The 26169-nt window shown below is 44.0% G+C and overlaps 1 protein-coding gene across 1 annotated transcript in view; it reads right to left on the minus strand.

Moving 5' to 3' along the window:
• Window positions 1-8971: 8971 nt before the first annotated feature.
• Window positions 8972-26169, minus strand: part of LOC309657341 (F-box/LRR-repeat protein 21) — a 59688-nt gene continuing 42490 nt past the window's right edge. Inside the window, exon 4 of the mRNA XM_082454651.1 lies at window positions 8972-15193. Within this exon, the coding sequence (XP_082310777.1) occupies window positions 15180-15193 (14 nt within the window). The 3' untranslated portion in view covers window positions 8972-15179. The remainder of the gene's footprint in view (window positions 15194-26169) is intronic.

Here is a 26169-nt window from a genome sequence, read left to right on the forward strand (position 1 = left end):
AGCTGTCTCCTCCTCTGGAATGCTCTTTCTTCTCTCTGACCTCTTTTTGTCCTCAGATCTTACGTGAAAGGAGACAGGTCTTCCTTGACCCCAATTTTTCTTTATCATCCTATTTTCATTCCTTTAACAACTGCTGCTATTTGTTCCATTGGTTGTTTTTATCTGTTTCCCCATTATATTTAAACTCTTTGTGGGTGGGAATCTTATTTGTCTTATTCACTACTCCATCCATAGTATCTAAAAGAATATCTGGCACATAGTAGGTGCTCAACAAATATTTATCAATTACATAAACTAAATGCACACAGGCTGTTCTGGTTGACAGATACAGCTTGTCTTCTGGGGAGTGTCATCCTCCCAGCTCCTTAGTTAAGTCTAGAGACGACTTATTTATCTGGCTTAACAAGTCACTGCTGAGCATGCCCTCTGCAGTGGCTCCTTCGGAGGTGATAACTGGATGTGGTTCTTAACCTCTGGGAATTAAGGAGTCCTTAACCTCCAGGACTGATGGGAGAGACAGACACACAGACAAATACAAGACAATGTGGTAAATGCTGTGCTCCAGCTGGGGAAACAACGAGGAGAGCACGATCTTTCTGCTGCACAAGACATTCAGGCAGTGAAGTCGGGGAAAGCCATAGAGGAAGAGCCTTTGGGATGTGTACATTTTCCCCTCTTGCAACATCTCACAGATATGAACTGTAAAAGAAATTCTCCCCACCGTCTCTCTCCCTAAAGTATGCAAAGATATATATGGCACTAAGTATCCGCAGTTTGTCCTGAAAGAAGGGAAAGCTGGAACACCATGCACTTGAAAGAGCTTGTGATTATCAATTCTGTTTGCATGTCAAGCACCAATTAGATTATTTATGCCTCTCAAGTGGATTTTGCATTAACCTGAATATCTGGTTTTGGCAGTGTTTTATAATCTTCTAGATTCACTAATTGCCCCTCCTATCCTGGCTTGGGGTAAGGAGATGTCACAGGAGGTAGAGGGGCCTTGTGCCTATGGAATGATCAGGAGGAGAGCCAGCCAGCAGTGTCCCCACGGGGAGGACAGAGCCCAGGAGTCCCTAAGGTCCCAGGTCTCCATCGTCTTGCCCCAAGGGAGTTCACACCCAAGACCAGCCTCATCAGAGAGCAGGGTGCCACCCTGCTCCTCACCATGGGTGCTGACTCACCTCCGCCCGTTAGACACTCATAGAGAATACGGAATTCCGAATACAAGACAAAAATCCACCTGGAGCACAGGAGGCTCCAGGCCAGGTCCTGAGGTCTTTGCACACCCTAATGTCTCAGAAGTTATTCACTTTTGCCTTAGACCCCGTGTCTAAACTTGGTCTAACAAAATGATCAAGGCTCATTGTCAAAATGAAGCATCATCCAACTCCTTATGGTTAAATTATGAATCAGTCATGAAAGGACTTTTCATTTAAAAAAAAAAAAAAGAGCCTGAAACCCATTTTCTGCTACACTAAACACATACATACAAACAAGCTGGATAAGTCAAATAGACAAGACCTTTCCAAACTGCAAACTCATATAATCTATGCACCCTCTAAAAAAAAAAAAAAAAATCTAACAACAAAGAGATGAGATGGAGTTACTGGAGCTGGGCACCCTTGGTGGCCCCTAGAGGAGGTGGATCAACCCAAGGTCAGCAGATCCCTCCTTTCTACAGTATTCCCACTAAATCGCAGCAGTCGAAAAAGATGATGAATGTTGGAGCTGGAGCCATTTTGGAAACTCTCTAGACCAATTCCTTCATTTGTAAACAAGGCAAGAGAGCTCCAGAAGGGAGCCCTGCCTCGTCCGAGGTCACACAGCAAGTCCACGCTGGACTCAGGAACAAGAAGCCAGAGTTCCTGACTCCCAGCCACAGGGCTCCCAGCGCACCCGTCATAATACATTGGTGTTGTGAGTTACAGTCCGTGTGTATCTGTCCTAGCGTCCTAATGAGACTCTAATCTCCACTGGCTACTTACAGTACTTTATTCTTTGGATCCCTGATAGTCCCTCAATTTGAAGCTTCCTTAGAACTTTTGTTTTAAAACAACGCTTTGTTAATAGCCTCCTACTGAGCCGCTCCCAACTTCTCATGAAAATAACTAATACAACATTAAAAAGAGTAAGAATCTCATTCTGTGACTTGGTATCAATATTCAACCCAACACCAGGCAAGAAATTGGATAAAAAGATGCCATTTTAGGACCACCCATTCTGTGGGTTAGGGAGCCAGCCCCTAAAATCAGGACCACAAGGGCTAGCAGTCCAAAACGCTGGGATGTTGTCCAGGGGGCTCTCTGCCTTCAGCGGCACCCTCTCCTCATGTCCTGGGGACAATGGATGCAGAGGAACTGGGCTCCACAATAGCCCAGGAGGGGAGCCTTCACAGGCATGGCACTATAGCCCCAGCCCACAGATGGCAGAGCCTGGAGGCAGGTGTGCCGGGGCACAGTTCTTTCTACCTACTTTATCTTTATAATGTGTCAGAGAGCTAGCTAAACAGTGATGTAGAAGAAAGAGGATTTCAGCTAACAGATGTTCAGTAAATAAAAAGCTGCTGGTCGCCAGGAACAAGGCCAGAAAATTGCGCCACAATCTATGACTCAACTACTGAGCGGGGCTTTTAACTGAAACCCCTGATGACAGAGGCAGCAACAAGCATGAGGCCCCACAATCTCTCTACTGGAAACTAATGGATCTAGAAAGAGCTTCCAACTGTTGAAGGATGAGTAGAAGGGGAAAAACAACAACAACTAGAAAGTAATCACGGAACATCTGAAAAAGAGCACCCAGGTTTGCAATTTAAAAGTTTTAAATGCAATACCAGAAAGAAACCAAAAAACAAAACCCCTGCGTTAGGTCCATAAGAAGCTGAGCTGATACCACAGAAAAATGCATCAGTAGCACGAGACGAGCATGAGACTCAGAGAACACAGAAAAGAAGGGCAAAGTGATGACAGTGACAGGAAGGAAAGGACAGGTTTTCTCTCACTCTCCTCATTGTCTATCTTGCCACAACAAAGAGCTATAGAGCTTCCTAAGGAAGAAACTCACACGGTTGGAACAAAAGCAATAATGAAAGATATAACTAAAGAAAACTTTATATTTAGTATGCACATTGAAAGGGCTCATGGTATTATGAGTAAAAATAAGTTTAAAGGGGGCTGTGCAGGAAAGACCTAACAAAACAGGCCTAAAGCTGCTATCCTTAGACCTCCAGCTGCTTGCTGGGGTCTGGGAACTTGGCTGGTAAAGAGCTCCCTACACTGATATAAAACTTAACCTAAATGGTAAGTAAGAGTGGCTCACTGTGCCTGAACTGTTTTTTACAAACACTGCGGTTTAGGCTGAACACCTGCTTTCCCTCTGGGAGTCTGGAATTTTGGTGCATGCTAGGTAGAGTGCCTTTATGATCAGACCCCAATAAAAAAACTTGAGAACTGAGTCTCTAATTGGATTCCCTGGGCAGACACATCACACATGTTGTTCCATTTTCCTTGCTGGGAAAAAGTGAGCTCTGTGTGACCCCTGATGGGAGACAGAGAACATAAAGAAGCCTGTGCTTGTGTTCCTCCAGACTCTGCTTGTGCCTTTTCCCTCATAAGCCAGTTGTATCCTCCTAATACATTGCTGTAGTAAGTCTTAGCCATGAGTACACTTCATGTGGACTTTTGTGAGTCATTTTGGTGGATCTCCAAATTTAGCAACGGGACCCCTGATACAAGGGCTTCACTTAAAACACATTCTAGCAAAGTATTTGAATTTTAAGAATATCTTACTTGTACATTATAAGCATCAGGGAAGAAAGACAACTTCTTTCAAAGAATATAAAAATTGGCTGGCTTCAGACTTTTCCTTTACCACTCTATATGTGGCAGCCTTCAGAGGGTTTTGAGGGAAGAATGTTGGGACCCAGTAATTTTGTGGCCTTCAGAATAAAGTCAATAGACAGACATTCTTAGATACGTAAGCACTCAAAATAGACTTACACCAGTGACTGAGATCATAAACTTTAAGGGTATGAGAATATGGAATTCTACATATGCACTTTTTTTATGGAGATCCCTAATTCAAAATCCAGTCTGATTGTTTTATTGGAGAATTCTGCAACTTCAGGCTTAGCCCTTCACTCTTTCCCTCAGCTATTTTTCTGCTTCTGACACGTTACTGAGACCAAGAAATGATATTTTTGTGCCATATCTTTTACCCCATAATTTAGGAGGAATCTTCTGTTGCAACTGATGGCCACTTAAACTATTAGGCACTATAGTTCTATTCTTAATGATTGCTAGACATACAAGACAGCAACAGGTCTCATTTTGTAAGAGTCACTGTACTGAGGGTTGTTGTGTTGAGTAGGATTCTGAACCACATCTGAGCTCCATGGGAAATAATAAGGGGGATCAATGAGCGATGACTGGCCTGGGGAAAAAATGGAGCATGGCGGTACATGTGTCGCTCGTTTGCTATCCCTAATCACATACTCAGGATGTTGTGGTTTAAAAATTAATACACACAAAAAATCTTAATTTTGTCCACAAAAGAATAGCTGCATAGTTCAATAAAAAAGACCATTTACATTTCAAGAAGTCTGAGTAATAGTTTTCTGTATTTAAAAAATTCACAATGAGAAAAAAAAAATTACTCCAATATAGTGACTTGGGTCATTGTGTGTGTATGTGTGTTTTAATGTACTGGGAAAGTTAATAAACCACTCAAATGCAATTATTTTTTTTTTTTTTTTTTTGCAATTATTATCTGTCATCAAGCCCTTCTTTCAATAGCTTTTCATTTGGACCTTTGTTCCTTCGTTAACTATGCTTTAAAAAACAACTATGTAGTATTATCTCGGCTATGAAAAAGTAATGCATATTACAAAGTCATTGATGAAATCTACCAAAGGGTTAATCAAGGTTACCTCTGGAAGGTGAACTTTTGAGTGATTTTTAATTTTTAAAATTATTTATCCAGGCTATTCTCTGTTTGCGCCCCTGCTCACCATCAGGTCTATTCTCCACTTTTCTCTACCTTGCTCAGTGACCCTGGATCTGTACTCTCTATAGGTCACATTGCCTGGGCTCTCTTGCCTTCTGGCTTCTGGTTGGGTTTGGCCAATCGGGGTGATTAGAAGAGATCAGAGGGAGGAAGTAAAGATGCCTCGGAGAGGTAACGTTGGAATAACATTGGCACTCCGTGTTATTTCCCAGCAGTAGAGTGGATCACTCATGTACATATTTTGCTGCTCCTTCCTGCTTTTTGGATATCCTTCCTCATGTATATGAGTAAATTACATCATCTCTAAAGGTTTCACAGTTAGAAACTACCTAAAACTTGTTCACCCATAAGATTTCTATTCCTTCCCACGGGGAAGAAACTGATAAGGTATCAAGAGGTCTGGACTGAGGACTGGAGGCTGAGGTCAGGATGGCACTGCCTGAGTCTGAATTCTGTGGCAGAATAGAAATTATATCTTAAATGTGAACACATAGACACTGGGTGAAGCTCTATGCAAAAAATGTTTAAAGTCATAAAATGTTAGCTTTATAATTATGAGGACAGTTAAGCCACACTTTCTAATATTTAAAGAAAACATTTATGAATTCCACTAATTAGATAAGAAATGGTGAGATCTTCCTGACAAGTTTGAAAAATCAGACCAAAAAATGAACACAAATTTCTTTCTCTTAGAGTTGTGTTATAAAATAAAATAACAGCTATGTTAGTCTACATCTTGGTTTCACTGTCCATGCATGGATTTATCAGTTTTGTTTTCCTGGGCCGTCAGCTGATATGCTTTCTTCATTTCATTCTTTTCCATCGCTGAGTTACCCATTTTGACATCTCAGCAATTTAGTTCACGTTGTGACAAGTTTGATTTTAAACAACAGGCTAAAAATCCTATTCAATACTAATGTTTATATAATATTGTTGGGGAGACAGAAGGAAGTTAGAAAAAAAAATAGTAAAGGAAGAAAGTACAAAGAAAAGGGTTGACAGACCAATTGCATAACATTTTTAAACCTCTCTGACAAAAATACAAAAACATCATAAGATAAAAAGGTAAACAACGAACCGAGATACATATCTGCAAAGTCATCAAAGGATCAATATCCTTAATGTAATAAGCTTTTGCAAATCAATTAAAAAAAAAACTGGGTATAAAGCATAAGCAGTAAATTTCCAAAAGAATAAATTAAAATTGACAATGAATGAATGAGAAAGTGCAGTTTGATCACTAGAAAAATGAGACATTTTAAAAATCCTTGCCTATTTGATAGATGAAAGATTATAATACCCAGTGTTGCAATTGTAACTTTTCTTAAACACAAGTTGCCATAGCTTTCAAAACTCTTTCTAGTATGCATGCCCATTCACAGAAATCCCACTACTACCAAATCATGGGAGATGGGCTTAAAGATGTCTGTATTGAGTGATCATCTCAGGATTATAATGGCAGAATGTGGAACAATCCAAAATCAGGGGATTGGCTAAACAGGCTAAGGTAAGTCTACGGGATGGGATATATGCAGCTGTAAACATCATGTATAGAGGACTGCAGACTGAATGCGACAGTGGTCCTGATCTATGGTTTACTGAAAAAATAGGACAAACTAGCTCACATTCCATGCACAGGTGTGTTGTAGGGTAGTCTGGGGCTGTACAATCTGGAGCGCCCAGCCTGCAACTGAGCCCTGGCCGCACCCGCCTCCCCAGGTAATCCTGGGCAGATTTCCTGCCCCTTCTAAACTGCAGTGTCTTCCTTTGTAAAAACGGTATTAAGGAAAGTACAGACCGTACAGCGTCTACGGCCTACGGTCCGAGATCTTCCAGGCAAAGTACTTAGTACACTGCCTAACTGACGTGTGCTTTAGGTTTTTCTTGTTTTTAAAAATAAATGTTGAAAAATACTCATGGAAAATAGGCCGAACAGACACCAAAACCCCTGGCAGTGGGACTGTAACTAGTTTTTGCTTCTTTTTACTCTTCTAGGATTTCTGCATCGAATGTGGATTACATTCCACGTTAAAACACACGTACTAATGTTGCTCTATCAGGTTACCAGGAGTCTTGGGGAAACAGCCGAAACCCATCCTTCTAGGAAGCAAACAAAGAAGAAATGGGCAAATGAGGGGGAAACCACCCCCTCACCCTAGGCAACACGCTCCAAGCCCGGCCTGCGGGGCGGAGGAGGGCACCTCCCGAGCCTGTCAGGCAGCAGGCCCGGGGTCATGGCTGTGGTTGCTCGGGTGGGCGAGGGCTGCACACTGGCCCTTTGTCTAAGCAGGCTCTGCTGGGTCAATGAGAAGCAGATGGCCCTTCCCCTCCTCACACACCTCGGATGCAGGGCCTGCTTGAGTCCCCCGGGGCAATCTGTTTTTCATTTTATAAGCAGAGGAAAGCTGCGGAGGAAGGAGGGAGGGAGGCTATAGTTTTCGCAGTGTCAGGGGAGTTGATGCAAGAATAATTCAGTTCTCCCAGACTCTGAAAGACAAGGCAGTGCAACCCCACAGGATGCCTGTGGCGGCCAAGCTACAACCCACACTCACCTCTCACTCCCGCGGGGCAGAGGCAAACCAACCCTGGAACCCGTGGCCTGGATCCCGAGGCTCCAGGCTCTTAGGACCAGCAGGGAAAGGGAGTTCAAAGCTTCTTCAGTCCGCATTGCGTAAAGGAGCTAGAGAGGAAGGTGGAGGGGCCGGGGAGCAGCAGGCCTCCCACCCCGCAGCCAAGGGAATCATTATAAACATCCAGGGGGTCGCTCCTCCTTCCTGGGGAGGAGCACAGGCTCTGGAACTGTCCTGTCCAGGATCTCATCCCAGCTCTCTGCTCACTTGCTGCGTTACCTTAGGCGAGCTACCTAAACTCTCTGAGCCTCTGTTTCCCCACCGGACAGATGGGCACGAGACGTGTGTGATGTCACAGGAAGCGGGATGACTGCAGGAGATGATCCATAGGAGGTGTCTACAGAGCGCTTGGCACATAATAAGTGCTCATTAACTGTTGGCTACTGTCACTGTTTTAACTGCCAGATTCTCTGTGTCCTCCTTCCCTCCTCTTTACACGGTGGCGTAATTTACACGGTGACAGTCTTTCATGCATAATTTCTTCTCATGGCAGCAACTGTTCTCAGTCTTTGCTTCAGGGTGATCTCTGCCTGTGTTCCACATGGGGGTCCCCACCTGCAGACACTAATGATTTATACTGTCTTTGGGACGAGTCCAGATTATTGCATGTGATTGTTGTGTGACAGCCCAGCACGACCCAGCCTTTTCCCTCATCCGGCAGTTATGCAGCAGGGACAAAAGTCTTGAGAGCCAGAGAATGACTGTAGATAATCCCAGTAACGAAGTGCCACCCTGAAGCCCTAAGATAAGGGAGAGGAGGATGAGAAGAAACCCTGGAGCAGACAGTTTCAAAGGCAAGTCTACGAAGAAGGGGGTAGAGTGGTCCCCAGAGGAAGGGGAGCAAACAGAGCATTTGAACAGGTGTGAAGGTGGCTGCGATTTGAGAAGACACCAGAGAAGGAACAGAGTTTCAAAATACACAGGAAGAGGAAACGGCTGAGTGGCCTTTTGCGGGTGGTGGCAGAAAAGACCCTAAGAGAAAGCCATCGTCAGCATGAAAGTCTGGAAAAACAAGAATCGTAAGATGCTTACACGATGGACAGACAAATGATAGGTGTAGGGAAAGAAGAGAAAGAAAGAGGATTCGGTGCAGATGACATGGTAATTGAGATTTTCGGAAAGAGATGACAAGTAAACTGCATGAAACATCTCCAAATCAGGTGTGGCTGCATTTGACTGGCAGCTTTCCCTGAATGTGCTAATTACACTCATTTGTTCTCAAATAAATTAGCTTATTTGTCAGGAGGGCTGAGGTACTAGGGTCTGAGAGAGTGTCCTCCCTCAGTGAGCAGGTGGGTAGTTCTGTTTGAATGACAGAAAACTCATGACTATAGAGCAACACAATCACTTTTTATGAAGGTTTTTGGATTGGGTCCTCAGCTGTATCTCACAGCAGAAACTGGATCAGAAGCCTGGCTAAGATGAAAACGACCTGAATGTCCACCAACAGATGAACGGATAAGGAAAATGTAATCTATACATACGATTGGGTATTATTCAGCCATAAAAAGGAGGAAAACCCTGCTATTTTTGCAACATGGATGGACCTCGGGTGCATTACGTTAAGTGAAATAGGTCAGACAGAGAAAGACAAATACTATGACAAATACTATGATCTCACTTCCATGTGGAATCTTAAAAAAATAAAAAAGAAAACCAAGTTCATAGATATACCAAACAGATTGGTGGTTGCCAGAGACAGGGAGTTGGGGGGTGGGTGAAATGGGTGAAGGCAGACAAAAGGTACAAACTTCCAGTTACTAAAAAAAAAAGTCTTGGGGATGTAATGTACAACATGGTGACTAGAGTTAATAATACTGTATTGCATATCTGAAAGTTGCTAAGAGAGTAGATCTGAAAAGTTCTGCTCATAAGAAAAAAACTTGTAACTGTGTGTGGTGACGAATGTTAGCTAGACTTATTGTGGTGCTCATTTCACGATATACACAAATATTGAATCATTATGTGGTACACCTGAAAACTAATATAATGTTGTATGTTCATTATACCTCAATTTAAAAAAGACAGAGAAGGTGGCAGCAAGATTAACAGTGATACCCTCCTTTGTATCAGTCAGGGATAGGCTAGGTTATGTGGCAATAACAAAGAACCCCAAATCTCAGGGGCTTTTAACAACACAGGTTTATTTCTCAAGCCCACTGTGGGTTGGCTGAGGCTTTGCTCTGCATCCCCCGCACTCAGGGACCCAGGCCGATGGAGCCACCATCTCAAATCTTGCCAGTCACTGTGTCAGAGGAAAAGAGAGTGAGACAAAACACACACACTGGCTTGTAAAACTGCTCAGAATGATGTACATCATACCTACTCACATTTCACTGGCTAAAGTAAGTCACACGGCTGTGCTGAATCACCCAGGAGCTGGGGAGGTACAATCCTACCATGTGCTGGTAGAAAAGAAGGAGGAGAAGAAAGAGAAGGGAATGAAAGAGTACATGCGTGAGCCGCCCTAACTACCCCAACCATGCATTCCACAACTTACCCACCTGCCTGTCACGTGGCTGTCACTCCTGGCAGCCCGCACCCCTCTCAATGATTCTCAGACATCTCTGCCCACCTGGGCACCACAATCTTCAAGTCACATTGTGGATGAGATGATTGGTAACAGTGTTTCCAACTTGACTTCATAATCATAAAATAAGGGAAACACAGAGCAGAACCTCTGGGAGGACCTAGCCCAGAGCCCCTCTCTTTACAGGTGGAGAAACAGGGAGTCAAAAGAGCAACCACGTGTGGGAGACAGAATTCTAAGACGGCCCCCAAGATTGCCACCCCCTGGTGTGCACACTGCAGGATCTCCCCCCCTGGAGGGTGAGTGGACCTGTAAACAAGATGGGATATCACTTTAATGATTATGTTACTTTACATGGCAAAAAGGATTTTGTAGATGTAATTAAGATCCCCTGAGTTAACCAAAAGGGAGGTTATCCTGGGTGGGCCTGACAATCTGAATGCCTGTAAAAGAGACGCAGCAGCAACAGGCACTCTCCTGCTGGCCTGGAAGAAAGCAAACAGCCACGTTGTGAACAGCCTATGGAGGGGGCCACCTGGCTAGGACCTGGGGCAGCCTCTAAGTCAGCAAGCAAATGGGGACTTCAGGCCTACAACTGCAGGACCTGAATTGTGCCAACACCCTGAACGAGCTTGGAAGAGGCCCCTGAGCTCCAAATGAGAACACAACCCCAGCCAACACCTTGATTTCAGCCTGGTGAGAGCCTGAGCTGAGAACCCAGCTAACCTAGGCATGACCCATGAAAACTGTGAGATTAAAAAAAATTATTTAAGCCACTAAGTTTGAATTAATTTGTTACGCAGCAATGGCACACTAATATGCCATGGCATTGGCGGGTTCTGCAACTTCCTTCCCTGGGGCTTCTCTGCTGAACTCCACCACCCACCGGGCATGCCTTTGCAGCTGGGAAGGCAATCAGACTTCACCCATGAAGCCATCAGGAAAACAAGCTCAAATCAACACCCATCATTCTCTCTTTTCTTGCACTCTTTGCTCCATTCAAACCATCTCACACATCAATGACAAGGGAATCTTTCAGAAACACTGCTTTCTCCCATGCCCTTCCCTTCTCCAAAACCAGCAGCAACTCCATTCTCTTGCCTGGGAACATCAATTCTGGGCTTCTAATCCCAGTATCCAAGGCCTTCCAGCTCTTTGTCTTGCTCTCACTGAACACAGACTCTCTAATCTAGGTCTGAGGGTATCTGCATGGCCCGTCCTACCTGCCCGGATTGCTACCCTCTGTGCCCTTCCCTAGCCTGCTCCCAGAGGCATGACCCTTGCCCCATGGTCCCTGTTCATCTGACGGGTCTTTAATATCTCCCCCACCCCCCAGTGAAATAAAATCACCCCCAGTGAGTCCCGCTCACTGTACTCTCATTCTCCGACTGTTCCATAACACCTGACACAAATACAAGGCATTTCTGCACTTGACTCCATCCAATAATAAACCGTCACAAGTATCACATCATTTAAATCTCTTCCTGCCAAGATTTCAAACTCTCTAAGGGCAATAACTATGGTCACTCCAGGTGCTACATCCAGAATCGGAAAAGGCATTTGTAGTCATAGCTAACTGGAAACAACCCAAATATCTATCATCGGGTGAAGAGATTAACAAATTTTTATTGCCATTCAATGGAATACTGCTCAGATTAAAAAAGGGAATAAATTATTAACAACATGCTATCATGTGGATGAATCTCAAAAACATTATGCTATATTATTTATAATAATACTATATTATTTATTTATATAAAAACCTAGAAAAAGCAAGGCGAATCTATATTGACAGAAAGCAGATAAGTGGGTGCCTGGGGCAGGGGTCGGGGGAGCGTAGCAAAGAGGCACAAAGGAACTATTTAGGGTGATGGGAATGTTCTGTATCTTGATTGTGGTGGTAGCTACATGAATGTATAGATTTGCCAAAACTCATCAAACTGTATACTTAAAATGGATGTATTTTAAGTCAAATTATGCCTCAAAGTTGACTTTAAAAAATTCTTTGTATATTCCGAGTCAACTCAGACTTTGTTGGACACATCACAGGACATACCTTTCGGAAGTGGAGATCTGCACGTGATTTGTAAAGAGGAAGCCTAGGAAAATGCCTACAGATAGATGCCTGTTCAGACACCGGTTCCTAGAACATGGGTAAATGTGTCTCTCCCACACAGATGAGCTCCTAGGCTGACAGCAAAGTGTCGCTTAAATGGTGAGTTAACCAACTTAAAGAGGCATTGCTCAGCAACAGAAGCCCAGAAGGAGAGGGAGAGGAGGACAAAAAAGGACATGTGTTCAGCAAGAGAGGCCTGGATTTGGAGGTTCAAAGGGCATCTGTCCTCCCCGCAGCTCTCCCCACGTGGTGCAGTGGGGCAGGGCTCTTGCAGAGGCCTCACCCTGACCCAAAGGAAGAACCTTGGGGACCAGCTCCACCCCCCTGCTCTGAATCCACATGCCCCAGACACTAGCCTGGTTATAGTCTGACTTCCAAAGGAGCCAGGTCCTGGAAAGGGGCATAGGGCTTCCCACCAAAGAAAGGCATCCCTGTTCGCACCAAGTGCCGGAGGGCCACTGCCCGGGTCATGCTGTCTCATGTGGCCTTTGGATAGCCAACCACGACCCTTTCTTCCTGCTGTCACTCAGGACACCTCCCGCAAGATGAGGCTTGGTAAGGGCAGCAGCTGGAATGGGAGGAGGAATCAGCAGGGCTCCAGCCCCGGAGAGAGCCAGAGAGAAAGAAAGCAATCCCTTGTTTGGTAGGAAAGAGCTCGCAACTAGCACGCTGACTGTAAAGGACTGGAAACCAAGTTCTGAGGTAGGAAAAGAAAGAGAGTGCGCTCAAGGGCTAGTGCTGTGGGAAAAGCGGAGAGAAGAGCAGAGGGGCCTGGGAGCCAGGGAGCCAGGAGGCAGGAAGAGGAAGGAAGAGGCTATGAGCTCAGCCGTGGCCGCGAGCAGCAGCAGAGATGGAAAGGGGAAGAGAGGGCCCTAGAGGAAAGGAAGGGGAGACAGCTCTGCTGGCTAGTGCTGGGGGCTGCGGGGACACAGGGCCTGTTTACACACAGGGCTGCCGGGCGGTCCCGCCACCTGACCAAACCCCAGATGTTCCCCTTTTCGCCCAAATCCCGCGACACCACCTTGCATCAGAGGCCCCAGCCCCACTCATCAGCACTGCCCTGACCACTGTCCGCAACCCAGAGCCTGGACTCTGCCCTCCTCCCACAGGCCAGGACTCACCTGCCCCTGCTGGGGACGCTGCTGGAACTACCCTCCTGCCGCCCCCTTGCTGAACCGCATGGAGACGTGCTCAGTCACGGAGAAGCGACCCAACACGTGTTAAGTGTGTACTATCCTAGACATGTTCATTCCGACTCTCATAACAACCCTCCAAGGGAAGCAGTCCAATCTCCACTTGGCTGTCAGAGAACCTGGGCTCAGAGGGTTGACCTAATTAGCCCAAGTCCAAACAGCTGGTGAGGGGCTGGTGGGGACTGAAACCTTCCAGCTCCTCTCTGCTGCTCCCAGGTGGACTCAACTACACATCCATTCAACTCATTTCCCTGATTAAAACCCTCCACTGACTCCCCATTGCTTACAGCAGTGTTTCTCAATGTTTGTTTTCTTGTGGTCACAGTCTACTTTCTCCAAAAAACGTTTTACACGGACACTCACCTACCACCTAGACAACAGCAGAGCTGACTCGGTGTGCGCGGGGCTGAGGCCCAGCACCAAGCCTGCTTTCCTAGCTGCCACCTCCACCTGAAGTCTCACCAGCGTGCCAGTTTAAGACTGAAACTCCTGACCTGAGCCCTGGCCTCTTCCTGTGATGTGTGGTGGGACCATCCACTCAGGGACCCGAGGGCCAGCTTCTCCCCATGTGCTCCCTCACCCTCCATAAGAAGCAGCAAGCCCTCTGATGTGCCTTCTCCATCTCTCCTGAGCTGACCTCCTGCTCTCCATCTGCACCGTGAGCACCAAGCACCCAAGTCCAAGCGGTTATAGTCTCTCACCTGGAATAAGGGTGGCACAGCCTCCCCGCTTCCACCCTTGCATCCCAAAAGTTCGGTCCGCTCCCCACACAGCGGCCAGAGTGAGCCAAAACAAAACTCCCCGCCAAAGTAGAAGGCCACCCTGACATAGGAACTTCCTGACATTTGAATGGCATTGTCACTCCCCTCTACCCTCAATCAAATATGGCCATGTATTTCCTTCTTACTTTTATTTTTAAAAAAAAAATTTTTTTATAATCTTGAGTTGAAACTATCAACCAAAAAGTAATCTGAGAGTCAGAAGAATGGGATGTGACCTGTTCTTGAATTGCTGCATGACCACTGAGTTTCACCAGCCACAGAGCAGAGTTCACAGAATCTGCTCTTTCTCTTGCCTGCAGCTGTTATGGAAATAATTTGTGTAAAATATTCAGAATTAATTACAGAGAACATATACATCTGAAGCACTCTTATGTTTCACTGACATGAAATAATAAATATGGATATATGGACATCTGGTTGACAATATGATGTTCTAAGATCTAAAACAAATCTGATGATGTCATTAAATACCTATCTTTCTACTTTTACTTGTATTTAGAACAAGGTCCCTCTCAAAATCTATATTTATTCACGGAGTTGGCCACATGGTCATATAAATCATAAGAAAATTTGGAGCAGATGTTATTGGGTAGCTGGAATTCTGTTAAGACTGCATTTTAATGGAAAAATGACACAGAGCAGACTTCCTACATGTTTCACAGATAGAGTAATGTAGCTACTTGAAAGGACTATTTATATTCTAGATAGGTTGACTTTTAATCAACAAATGTGACTGCTTATTGTCTGCTCTTGGGTGAGTCAGCCAGTGGGGTATGCAGGCGTTTCCGGGCAGGAGGGGAGTTGGGCCACCGCAAGAAGGTTTTATGGTACTTTCTCTGTCAGTGTGTCTTGGGCTCTGTCTCCTCTTGCTGGCTGGTGGAGATGTTCTAGGGCCTTTTCACAGTAGCCTTCCATGGCCCTGCAGCCTCAGAAAATTTTGTCTGAGAGGGAAGTGATAAATGTGAGCTAAACCTGAAACCCCACCAAGTACAGAAAACAACTCTTTGGCTGTGTACATTTCAAAGATTTTTGAAATCCTCTGTTTTGTTGGTGTTTACTCCTCTGAGTCTGTTTCATCTGAAGTCTATGTTTTGAACCCTGTTTGGAATAATTTTTCAGACGTGATTTTCTAGGGTTGCCACATGTCCTTCTGAAGACAAATGCCTGTGCTTCTGAGATGCAATAGGTGATGTTCCGCTTCATGTGGCCTCTGGCTCCCTTGCTTTTATTCCTCCCTTTCAAGTTACTGACTGGAGCATCACAGAGCTGTAGTCCAGATTTTCTACTTTTTTCTGTAACTTGGAAAATGAAGAGGTAAAGCTACAGTGTTCAACATGGGAGGTCTGGTGGATAAACGGATTGGAAAATGACTTCACTCAAACAATGACTCAGTCAGATTTTCTGACATAGAATAAGGTGGTTTAACTCTGCTTATCCCAAGTTAGGTTACGTGTTCTGAATAACTGCAAACACCATCCTCAGTTGGGCAGCTATCTGTGATTTCAGGGGAGAGATGGGGTAGGTGGGCAGAAGAAGAAGGACCGTACCAAGTGCTCCCTGGGTGCACGGTGGGGTTTCAGGATGGGTGGTGGCTGAACGCGCCTCTCTCCCTGCACTGAGCACCTGGGGGCCGAGGCCTCACCATTCGTGTTTTCACGGGAAGACCCTGGGGTTGGAAAGGCAGCCACAGACCCAGAACCTGCCTTGTGCCACCTGAGTAGCCTGGGTTCAGCCTGGCAGACTTAAGGACAGACGAAGAATGACAAAAATGCCATAAATCGGAAAATCTTTTCTGGTTGAGGTAATTACAAGGATCACCAAAAACAGAGTAGATGTTATCAACTTGTTTTATACAGAGAGACTTGCACATGCCTATTACGATTCACGCCGAAGCTAGACCATGCTGCCCTTGTCATTTTATTGCCTCAAATATTTACTGAATACTTACTATGTACTAAGCATTTATGCTCAGTGACATGTGACATCCCAAATAAGCAGATTTCCATGTTGTTTTCATCAGCACAGTGTAGTATTTATAATATATTGCTGGATGAAAAAAAGTAGTTTGAATCACAAAAGGACACGCACACACTGTAAGAACATTCAAAAATATAAAATGTTAGCGATAGCTCTTTGGGTAATTGGATAATGGTCTATTTTTATGTTTATACAGCATTATAAAAATATATATACCACTACCCAGGATATGTCTAACTCCAGCTACCAGGAAAAAGTCCTCCCAACAATGAATCATCGACAACTAGCAAGGGCAGCATGTTATTTGTTTCCGTGATGACACAAATCTTTACCGACTGGTCACTTACTGCCCTTGACATTGGAAGATGGTTGCTCTAGATTTCTACCTTTTAGAAAGCTCCCACACTTAGGTCCTCTTAGATTTTTTTCATAGTTCCTTTGCAGTACACAGTTCCTAGGCGGACAAGTATGGTTCAAATCCCGGAGAACCCATATGTCAGGACCTAATTTGTTTTGACATACTGTATGTGTAAGAAAACTGAATTGACGTCAGTTTCAAAGCCAACACGAAAACCAGACCTTCCTCCAGAAAACTGCATCACGCTATTGCTTTTAATCTTTTCACTTGGGCCAAGTTGAGACAAGAGACATCCACTCCAGGTAATTCCAAAGGCACTGAGGCGTACAGAGACACCTGTGGCTGGAACCCTGAAGACTCCAGTGAGTAGCACTGGGGATGCACCACTGGTGAGTGATGGCCACGCACTTACTTCTTATAAATACTGATTTTGTTAAGTAAGCATTTTTGGATTTCATAGAAAGGTTTCTATCTTAACATATTTGCAGAATTCGCAAGAAAAACAATATTTGGTGAATTAGGGATGACCAAAGGTCATCTTACTGCAGGGAAAAAGGTGTGTACTTGTCCTAAATGAAATTTGATGGTGTTATGAGTCATGGATACACCCCAAAGTCACGTGACACTTTTATAATTATCCACAGTCTGAGAAATCCTGTCTCACTGTTGCTATAAAGTTCAAGGCACAAAGTGTATGAATACTATTTTTGCTTTGCAGTCAACTGGTGGAAAATACCAGTTTTCAATTTGGACCAGCCAAAGCGTATCTCTAAATTATGCTTTATCTCAGCATAAATTTTCTTAACTTGTTTGCTAAACAGGGTAACATTGCCATGGATACTTTCCACTGCCCTATAACTTCTGTTACACATTCTGACACTTTCTTTCAAAGCTACCACATATGCTACCAACTGAACACGTTAGCATGTCATTTGTTCTCAGCATGGATGGGAAATCCAGAGAAAAAGCAGTATAAAAATATGATGAAGAGAGAGGAAGCATAAAATAAGGAGAATGAGAGGGGTGGAGACCCACAGCGTGACTAAGAAAATGTACTAGGGTGACTTAAGCCTTTCGGAGCTCAGGTAGCCTCCATGTTTTGTCTAATCAAAATCACTTCCTATGAGAAGGGACGGAACAGATGGAGATGGAGAAGTACGTTTAATTGAGCTAGCTGACACGGGGAGAGAGGAGGAGAGCTGTGGCCCACAGTCAGGATGGGAGACAGGCTTCTCTCTACTCACTGAGGAGGGAGCTACGCACCAGCCACCCCTCGCTACCCCACGGTGCCACGTGCAGAGGGCCCGTGCTCAGCTGTCAGCTTCCCCACACACCTGAGCTGTGTGCAATGGAAATATCTGCCCTGCAGTCGCTTCGGAAACCCTGGCTGGGAACGGACCATTCTAGATTCTGTGTTGGGCTCATCAGAGAGGCCGACAGGACTATCGATATCCATTCAGATACCTCCTGCTGGCCTGTGACAGAGAGACTGCAGGTGAGCACAGCACAGCAAAGACAAGTGTTACTGTCACCTTGCTGCCTGTATTCCCTCTTCAACGTCTCTGAAATCTGCCCACTTCTCTCCAGCTCCGCTGCCAGCTAAGGCCCGGCTGCTAACACTGCAACGTCCTCCTACCTGCCCTTCCTGGGTCCTTGTCGGCCATCCTTCCTGGGTCCTTGTTGGCCATCCTTCCTGGGTCCTTGTTGGCCATCCTCCTAACCAGACTCCCCACTGAGCCAGGGTCCTCATCTCAAAACACAAACCCCATCACGGCTCTACTCTGCTTAAACCTTCCAGCGGTTTAAGACAACCCAAAGTCTCTCACGTGGTCTATAAAGGCTTCTCCGCTCCTCCCCACCGCCTCCACCGTGGGCTCCTCTCACCCGTGCGTCCCTCTTCCTCCTCCGGGACACACTGGGCATCTTCGTGTGGGGTCATGGCACATGCTACGCCCTGCGCCCAGGCGCCCTCCCTTCTCTGCCCCTGGTGTTGCCCCAGCGCCAGCCCCCTCCCATCCCCGGCCCTTCTTCCAGATCTTGGCTCAGGCATTACTTCCTCACAGAAGCCCGCCCTGACCCTCAGTCTAGGCCAGGCTCCCTTGTTATCTGCTGTAACAGAACCGTGTTCTTTTCCTTCATGGCACATACTGCAGTTTGGAGAGACATTAAGCAACTAATCACACTGCTGGGACTAGGGCTCTTCCCCCGGCATATCAGCTCCACGAGAGGAGGAACTGCTTTTGATTCACCTCTTTATCCTTAGCTCCCAGGACAGGGCCTGGCACACAGTAGGTGCTTGATAAATATGCATATTCTCTCAACTGATACCCACTAACCTAGTCATACACCAGCTTCTCAACCTCCACAACCAACAGTGCTGAGCAGACGACTTTGATCTTTGTTATGCCCGTCTCTCTCCTTTTATATTTTACCTCCAAAGAGCTGACTTTGTAAAAAAAATTTAAAAACTAAGACAGATGCTTTCTTTTACAGATGACTCTCTTGATAAATCATGTTTAGAACAGAGAATAGGAGAAATAACAGGGTCTTATTTCTTAATGTCTATCTGCCGTCTCGAATTGACAACAATTTGTCTGACCTTTAACTGTCTGTCAGCAGGATGAGACCGTTTGCCCACACCAGATCACAGACAATTCAAAATGGGCCCAGGTCAGAAGCCAAAACCTTGTCAACAAAGGTCCCTCTTCCAATAACGCCACCTAGAGCTGACTGTCCTCTCTGCCTGCGCAGCCTGAGGCAGTCACACGACTCCAAACCAAGTACAAGCAAACAGGTCCCAAGGTGCTGTCCTCAGCCACCTGCTTCTCAGGAGCCACAGTGTTGGGACAATACAGGTCTTCTTAGTAACAGTGAGAGACATGAAAGCTTAAAGCCACACCTGGCCATAATGAATATTACTGTAAATAGTCCTAAGTGATGTTAATGCACAAGAAGGAATCCCAGAGGATCTCAGCTTAGAACATGCCTAGCAGATAAGCAGGCTGAAAGAGTAAGTATTTCTGTTCTTGGACTGATTATAGGGAGCACATGTTGACCTCGTACCTTCCTTCACAGAGCATCTGGGGAAGTGGGCGTGAGTCAGGAACCCATCTTTTGATTAATTAATTTGGAAACAGAGAGATACAGTGAGTGGCCCAAGCTCTCAGAGTGGGCCAGTGGCCAAAGAACTCACTCTGATCACATCCAGTTCAGGGTTCCTTTGCTCAGTCCACAATCACAAAAGGGTCTTACAAGGTGTGGCCCAGGGACCACCTGCATCAAAACAACTCCAGAGAGTGTGTGGAAAACACTTTGACTGAGAACCCTCTGGGGATAGAACACAGACATACGCACGGTCAACAACCTTATCAAGAATTCTGATGTCCACTAACATTTGAGAACCACAAAGCTGAACTTAAATTTCTGCCTTGACAGCGCACATCATTTCCAAGTTTATTCTTCAATCTGAATTTGTGACTTTTTGGGATACGGAGGAAGAAGGATGTAGAATGAAACCCATGGTGTTCTTAAATTTCCTGTTTGAAGTCACTGGTACTTGGGTTGAATAAAGGGACTTCTACATTACGAGGACTTGGGAGAGGAGTATATTGTTAAAATTAGAGAAATCATTTTAAATGAGGGAAGGGCCTTTCTCTCAGTGCCCTCTGGTGGAACTAATCCAACCCACTGCTTACACTCAGAGTCTGAAAAGACTTTTCACAGCTTAGGGGATCAAGCAGTGGAATCCAGGGCCTGCCAACTGGAGGAGGATAGAAGTGATTTCCCTTGCTCTGGGCTGGGACACTGAAAAGCTGCACCCCAAGAGTAGAGGCAAAGAGAAGTAGGTAAGCTTTTGCAGGGACTATAGTGCATCTCATTCTTGGACTGAGCTTTTCCGAGCTCATCCTGGCTTGCTGGGATGCTTAGGGATCTAGCAAAAGCAAACATAATTCCTCTCTGGAATTATAACCTCATCTTAGTACTCTATTTCTACAAAAAAATTTTGTAAATACAACGTCCAACACAAGATTAAAAACAACCAGAGCCACTCAAAGACAACATGAGAGAAAAACAATAAAGAGAAGAAACAGACCTGAAAAGGCTTTAGACGTTAGAGTTACCACACAAACTTTAAGGTAACTCTGCTATGTATATTTAAAGAGCTAAAAGACAAGCTTGAGAATTTTTGTCAGATAACTAAAAATTATTCTGAAAAAGAACCAAATTTAAGTTTTGGAAATTAAACATACAATAACTGAAATCAATAACTTAATGAGTGGGTTTAACAGTAGATTAGATATAACTGAAAAGAATATTGGTAAGACAGGTTAGAATACTGTACTTAAATTGTGATTTGTAGACCAGCAGCACTGACATAACCTAGGAGTTTTTTTTTTAAATATAGGCACACCTTGGAGATATTGCAGGTTCAGTTCCAGACCACCACAATAAAGCGAGCAAGTAACACAAATTGTTTGGTTCCCCAGGGCATATAGAAGTTATGTTTATACTATACTGTTGTCTACTGAGTATGCAATAGCATTATATCTAAAAATGTAATGTATATACCTTAGTTTAAAAATACTTTATTATTAAAAAAAATTCTAACCATCATCTGACAATGCCACAAAACTTCAATTTGTAAAAAATGCAATATCTGCAAAGCATAACAAAGTGAAGTACAATAAAATGAGGTATGCCTGTAGACTTTTATCTTAGAATGGTTTTAGATTTCAGAAAAGTTGCAATGGTAGTACAGAGTTTGCATGTAACCCACACCCAATTATTAACATATCACATTAACATGGTACATTTATTAAAATTAATGAACCAATATTGATATGTTCCTACTTTTTTCCATTTAGTAATTAGTTTGATTAATGCAGATCTAATGAAGTTATAGCATGATGGAAAGAACATGGGCTCTAGAATCAGATAGACCCGAATGTGAATCTGGGTTCTGCTCATAACCAGCATGATGATACATTCCTACTGACTAAAACTCACCCTTTACTTATACTTCCTTAGTTTTTACTTATTATCCTTTTAATGTCTGGGAGCTTTTTTAGATGTGTGGAATCTAAGCCCCCACTACAGACCTAGTTAATCAGAATCCATATTTTTAAAAGATCCCCGGGTCATTTTAAAGACATTAAAATTTGAGAAGTGTTGGTTAGAAAAAGGAAAATTTTCAGAATGAAGCATGAACAATAAATAAATAAATAAATAATATAGAAGAGAGTGTAAGAGGAAGAGTAAAGACAATAAATACAGACAATGAGATGCAAGTCTTACATAAGAAAAATTTTAGTCTCCAAAGGAGATTACAGAGAGAATGGATCAGAAGCAATATTTTAAGAGACCACGGCTAAGAGTTTTCTAAAACTGATAAAAGATACCAAGCCACAGATTCTAGAAGCTCTAGGAACCCAAAACAGGAATGAAAGAAAATCCACACATGGGGGGGACCTTCAAGATGGTGGAGGAGTAAGACCTGGAGATCACCTTCCTCCCCACAAATACATCAAAAATACATCTACATGTGGAACAGCTACTACAGAAGACCTACTGAAGGTTGGCAGAAGACCTTAGACCTCCCAAAAGGCAAGAAAATCCCCATGTACGTGGGTAGGGCAAAAGAAAAAAGAAAAAACAGAGACAAAAGAATAGGGATGGGACCTGCACCAGTGGGAGGGAGCTGTGAAGGAGGAAAAGTTTCCACACTCTAGGAAGCCCCTTCACTGGCGGAGATGGGGTTGGGCGGGGGGGAAGCTTCAGAGCCACAGAGGAGAGCACAGCAACAGGGGTGCAGAGGGCAAAGCAGAGAGATTCCCGCACAGAGGATCGGTGCCAACCAGCACTCACCAGCCCGAGAGCTTGTCTGCTCACCCACCAGGGCGGGCGGGGGCTGGGAGCTGAGGCTCGGGCTTTGGAGGTCGGATCCCAGGGAGAGGACTGGGGTTGGCTGCGTGAACACAGCCTGAAGGGGGCTAGTGCGCTACAGCTAGCTGGGAGGGAGTCCGGGAAAAGGTCTGGAGCTGCCTAAGAGACAAGAGACTATTGTTTCAGGGTGTGCGAGGAGAAGGGATTCCTCCCCCATCTGCCCACAGAAAGCAGAGCACCACCTAAATGAGCTCCAGAGACGGGCGCAAGCCACAGCTATCAGAGACGGGCATGAAACGCTAACGCTGCTGCTGCAGCCACCAAGAATCCTGTGTGCAAGCACAGGTCACTATCTATACCTACCCTCCCAGAAGCCTGTGCACCTCACCACTGTCAGGGTCCCGTGATCCAGGGACAAGTTCCCCAGGAGAACACACAGACATGGTGAGCCTCAAGCTGTTGCAACGTCATGCTGGCCTCTGCCACCGCAGGCTCGCCCCGCATTTCAATTATAACTACCGAACCCCTTCCTCCCCCTGGCCTGAATGAGCAAGAGCCTCCTAATCAGCCGCTGCTTTAACCCCCTCCTGTCTGGGTGGGAACAGAGGCCTCAGGGCGACCTACACACAGGGGTGGGGCCAAAACCAAATCTGAACCCCAGGAGCTGTGCAAACAAAGAAGAGAAAGGGAAATCTCTCTGTGCAGCCTCAGGAGCAGTGGATTAAATCCCCACAATCAACTTGATGTCCCCTGCATATGTGGAATACCTGAATAGACAACAAATCGTCCCAAAATTGTGGTGGTGGACTTTGGGAGCAACTGTAGACTTGGGGTTTGCTGTCTGTGACTGATTTGTTTCTGATTTTTATGTTTATCTTAGTATCGTTTTTAACACTTGTTATCATTGGTGGATTTGTTTATTGGTTTGGGTGCTCTCTTCTTTTTTTAAAATTAATATTACTTTTTAAATTTTAATAATTTTTTATAATTTATTAGTCTTTCTTTCTTTTTTCTCCCTTTTCTTCTGAGCCATCTGGCTGACAGGGTCTTGGTGCTCCAGGCAGGTGTCAGGCCTGAGCCTCTAAGGTGGGAGAGCCGAGTTCAGGACACTGGACCACCAGAGACCTCCCAGCCCCATGTAATATCAATCGGCAAGAGCTCTTCCAGAGATCTCCGTCTCAACACTAAGACCCAGGACATATTTAAGACCCAGCTCCACCCAACAACCAGCAAGCTCCAGGGCTGGACACCCCATGCCAAACAACTAGCAAGACAGGAGGAACACAACACCACCCATTAGCAGAGAGGCTGCCTAAAATCATACTAAGTTCACAGACACCCCAAAACACACCATTGGATTCGGTCCTGCCCATAAGAAAGACAAGATCCAGCTCCACCCACCAGAACACAGGCACCAGTCCCCTCCACCAGGAAGCCTACACAAGACACTGAACCAACCTCACCCACTGGGGACAGACACCAAAAACAACAGAAACTATGAACCTGCAGCCTGAGAAAAGAAGACCCCAAACACAGTAAGTTAAACAAAATAAGAAGACAGAGAAATACGCAGCAGATGAAGGAGCAAGGTAAAAACCAACCGGACCAAACAAATGAAGAGGAAATAGGCAGTCTACCTGAAAAAGAATTCAGAGTAATGATAGTAAACATGATCGAAAATCTTGGAAATAGAATGGAGAAAATACAAGAAACGTTTAACAAGGACCTAGAAGAACTAAAGAGCAAACAATGATGAATAACACAATAAATGAAATTTAAAATTCTCTAGAAGGAATCAATAGCAGAATAACTGAGGCAGAAGAACGGATAAGTGACCTGGAAGATAAAATAGTGAAAATAACGACTGCAGAGCAGAATAAAGAAAAAAGAATGAAAAGAACTGAGGACGGTCTCAGAGACTTCTGGGACAACATTAAACGCACCAACATTCGGATTAAAGGGGTCCCAGAAGAAGAAGAGAAAAAGAAAGGGTCTGAGAAAATATTTGAAGAGATTATAGTTGAAAACTTCCCTAACATGGGAAAGGAAATAGTCAATCAAGTCCAGGAAGTGCAGAGAGTCCCATACAGGATAAATCCAAGGAGAAACATGCCAAGACACATATTAATCAAACTATCAAAAATTAAATACAAAGAAAAAATATTAAAAGCAGCAAGGGAAAAGCAACAAATAATATACAAGGGAATCCCCATAAGGTTAACAGCTGATCTTTCAGCAGAAACTCTGCAAGCCAGAAGGGAGTGGCAGGACATATTTAAAGTAATGAAAGGGAAAAACCTACAACCAAGATTACTCTACCCAGCAAGGATCTCATTCAGATTTGACAGAGAAATTAAAACCTTTACAGATAAGCAAAAGTTAAGAGAATTCAGCACTACAAAACCAGCTTTACAACAAATGCTAAAAGAACTTCTCTAGGCAGGAAACAAAAGAGAAGGAAAAATCTTACAAAAACAAACCCAAAACAATTAAGAAAATGGTAATAGGAACATACATATAGATAATTACCGTAAATGTAAATGGATTAAATGTTCCAACCAAAAGACACAGACTGGCTGCATGGATACAGAAACAAGACCCATATATATGCTGTCTACAAGAGACCCACTTCAGACCTAGGGACACATACAGACTGAAAGTGAGGGGATGGAAAAAGATATTCCATGCAAATGGAAATCCAAAGAAAGCTGGTGTAGCAATTCTCATATCAGGCAAAATAGACTTTAAAATAAAGGTTATTACAAGAGACAAAGAAGGACACTACATCATGATCAAGGGATCAATCCAAGAAGAAGATATAACAATTTTAACATTTATGCACCCAACATAGGAGCACCTCAATACATAAGGCAAATGCTAACAGCCATAAAAGGGGAAACCGAGAGTAACACAATCATAGTAAGGGACTTTAACACTCCACTTTCACCAATGGACAGATCATCCAAAATGAAAATAAATAAGGAAACACAAGCTTTAAATGATACATTAAACAAGATGGACTCAATTGATATTTATAGGACATTCCATCCAAAACCAACAGAATACATTTTCTTCTCAACTGCTCATGGAACATTCTCCAGGGTAGATCATATCTTGGGTCACAAATCAAACCTTGGTAAATTTAAAAAAATTGAAATCGTATCATGTATCTTTCCTGACCGCAATGCTATGAGACTAGATATAAATTACAGGAAAAAAACTGTAAAAAATTCAAACATGTGGAGGCTAAACAATATGCTACTAAATAACCAAGAGATCACTGAAGAAATCAAAGAGAAAATAAAATAATACCTAGAAACAAATGACAATGAAAACACAACAACCCAAAACCTATGGGATGCAGCAAAAGCAGTTCTAAGAGGGAACTTTATAGCAATACAACGCTACATTAAGAAACAAGAAAAATCTCAAATAAACAACCTAACCTTACACCTAAAGCAATTAGAGAAAGAAGAACAAAAAAACTCAAAGTTAGCAGAAGGAAAGAAACCATAAAGATCAGATCAGAAATAAATGAAAAAGAAATGAAGGAAACAATAGCAAAGATCAATAAAACTAAAAGCTGGTTCTTTGAGAAGATAAACAAAATTGAGAAACCACTAGCCAGACACATCAAGAAAAAAAGGGAAAAGATTCAAATCAACAGAATTAGAAATGAAAAAGGAGAAGTAACAACTG

Source organism: Balaenoptera physalus (assembly GCF_965194825.1).
Source record: "Balaenoptera physalus genome assembly, chromosome: 3".
In the NCBI taxonomy this organism is placed as follows: domain Eukaryota; kingdom Metazoa; phylum Chordata; class Mammalia; order Artiodactyla; family Balaenopteridae; genus Balaenoptera; species Balaenoptera physalus.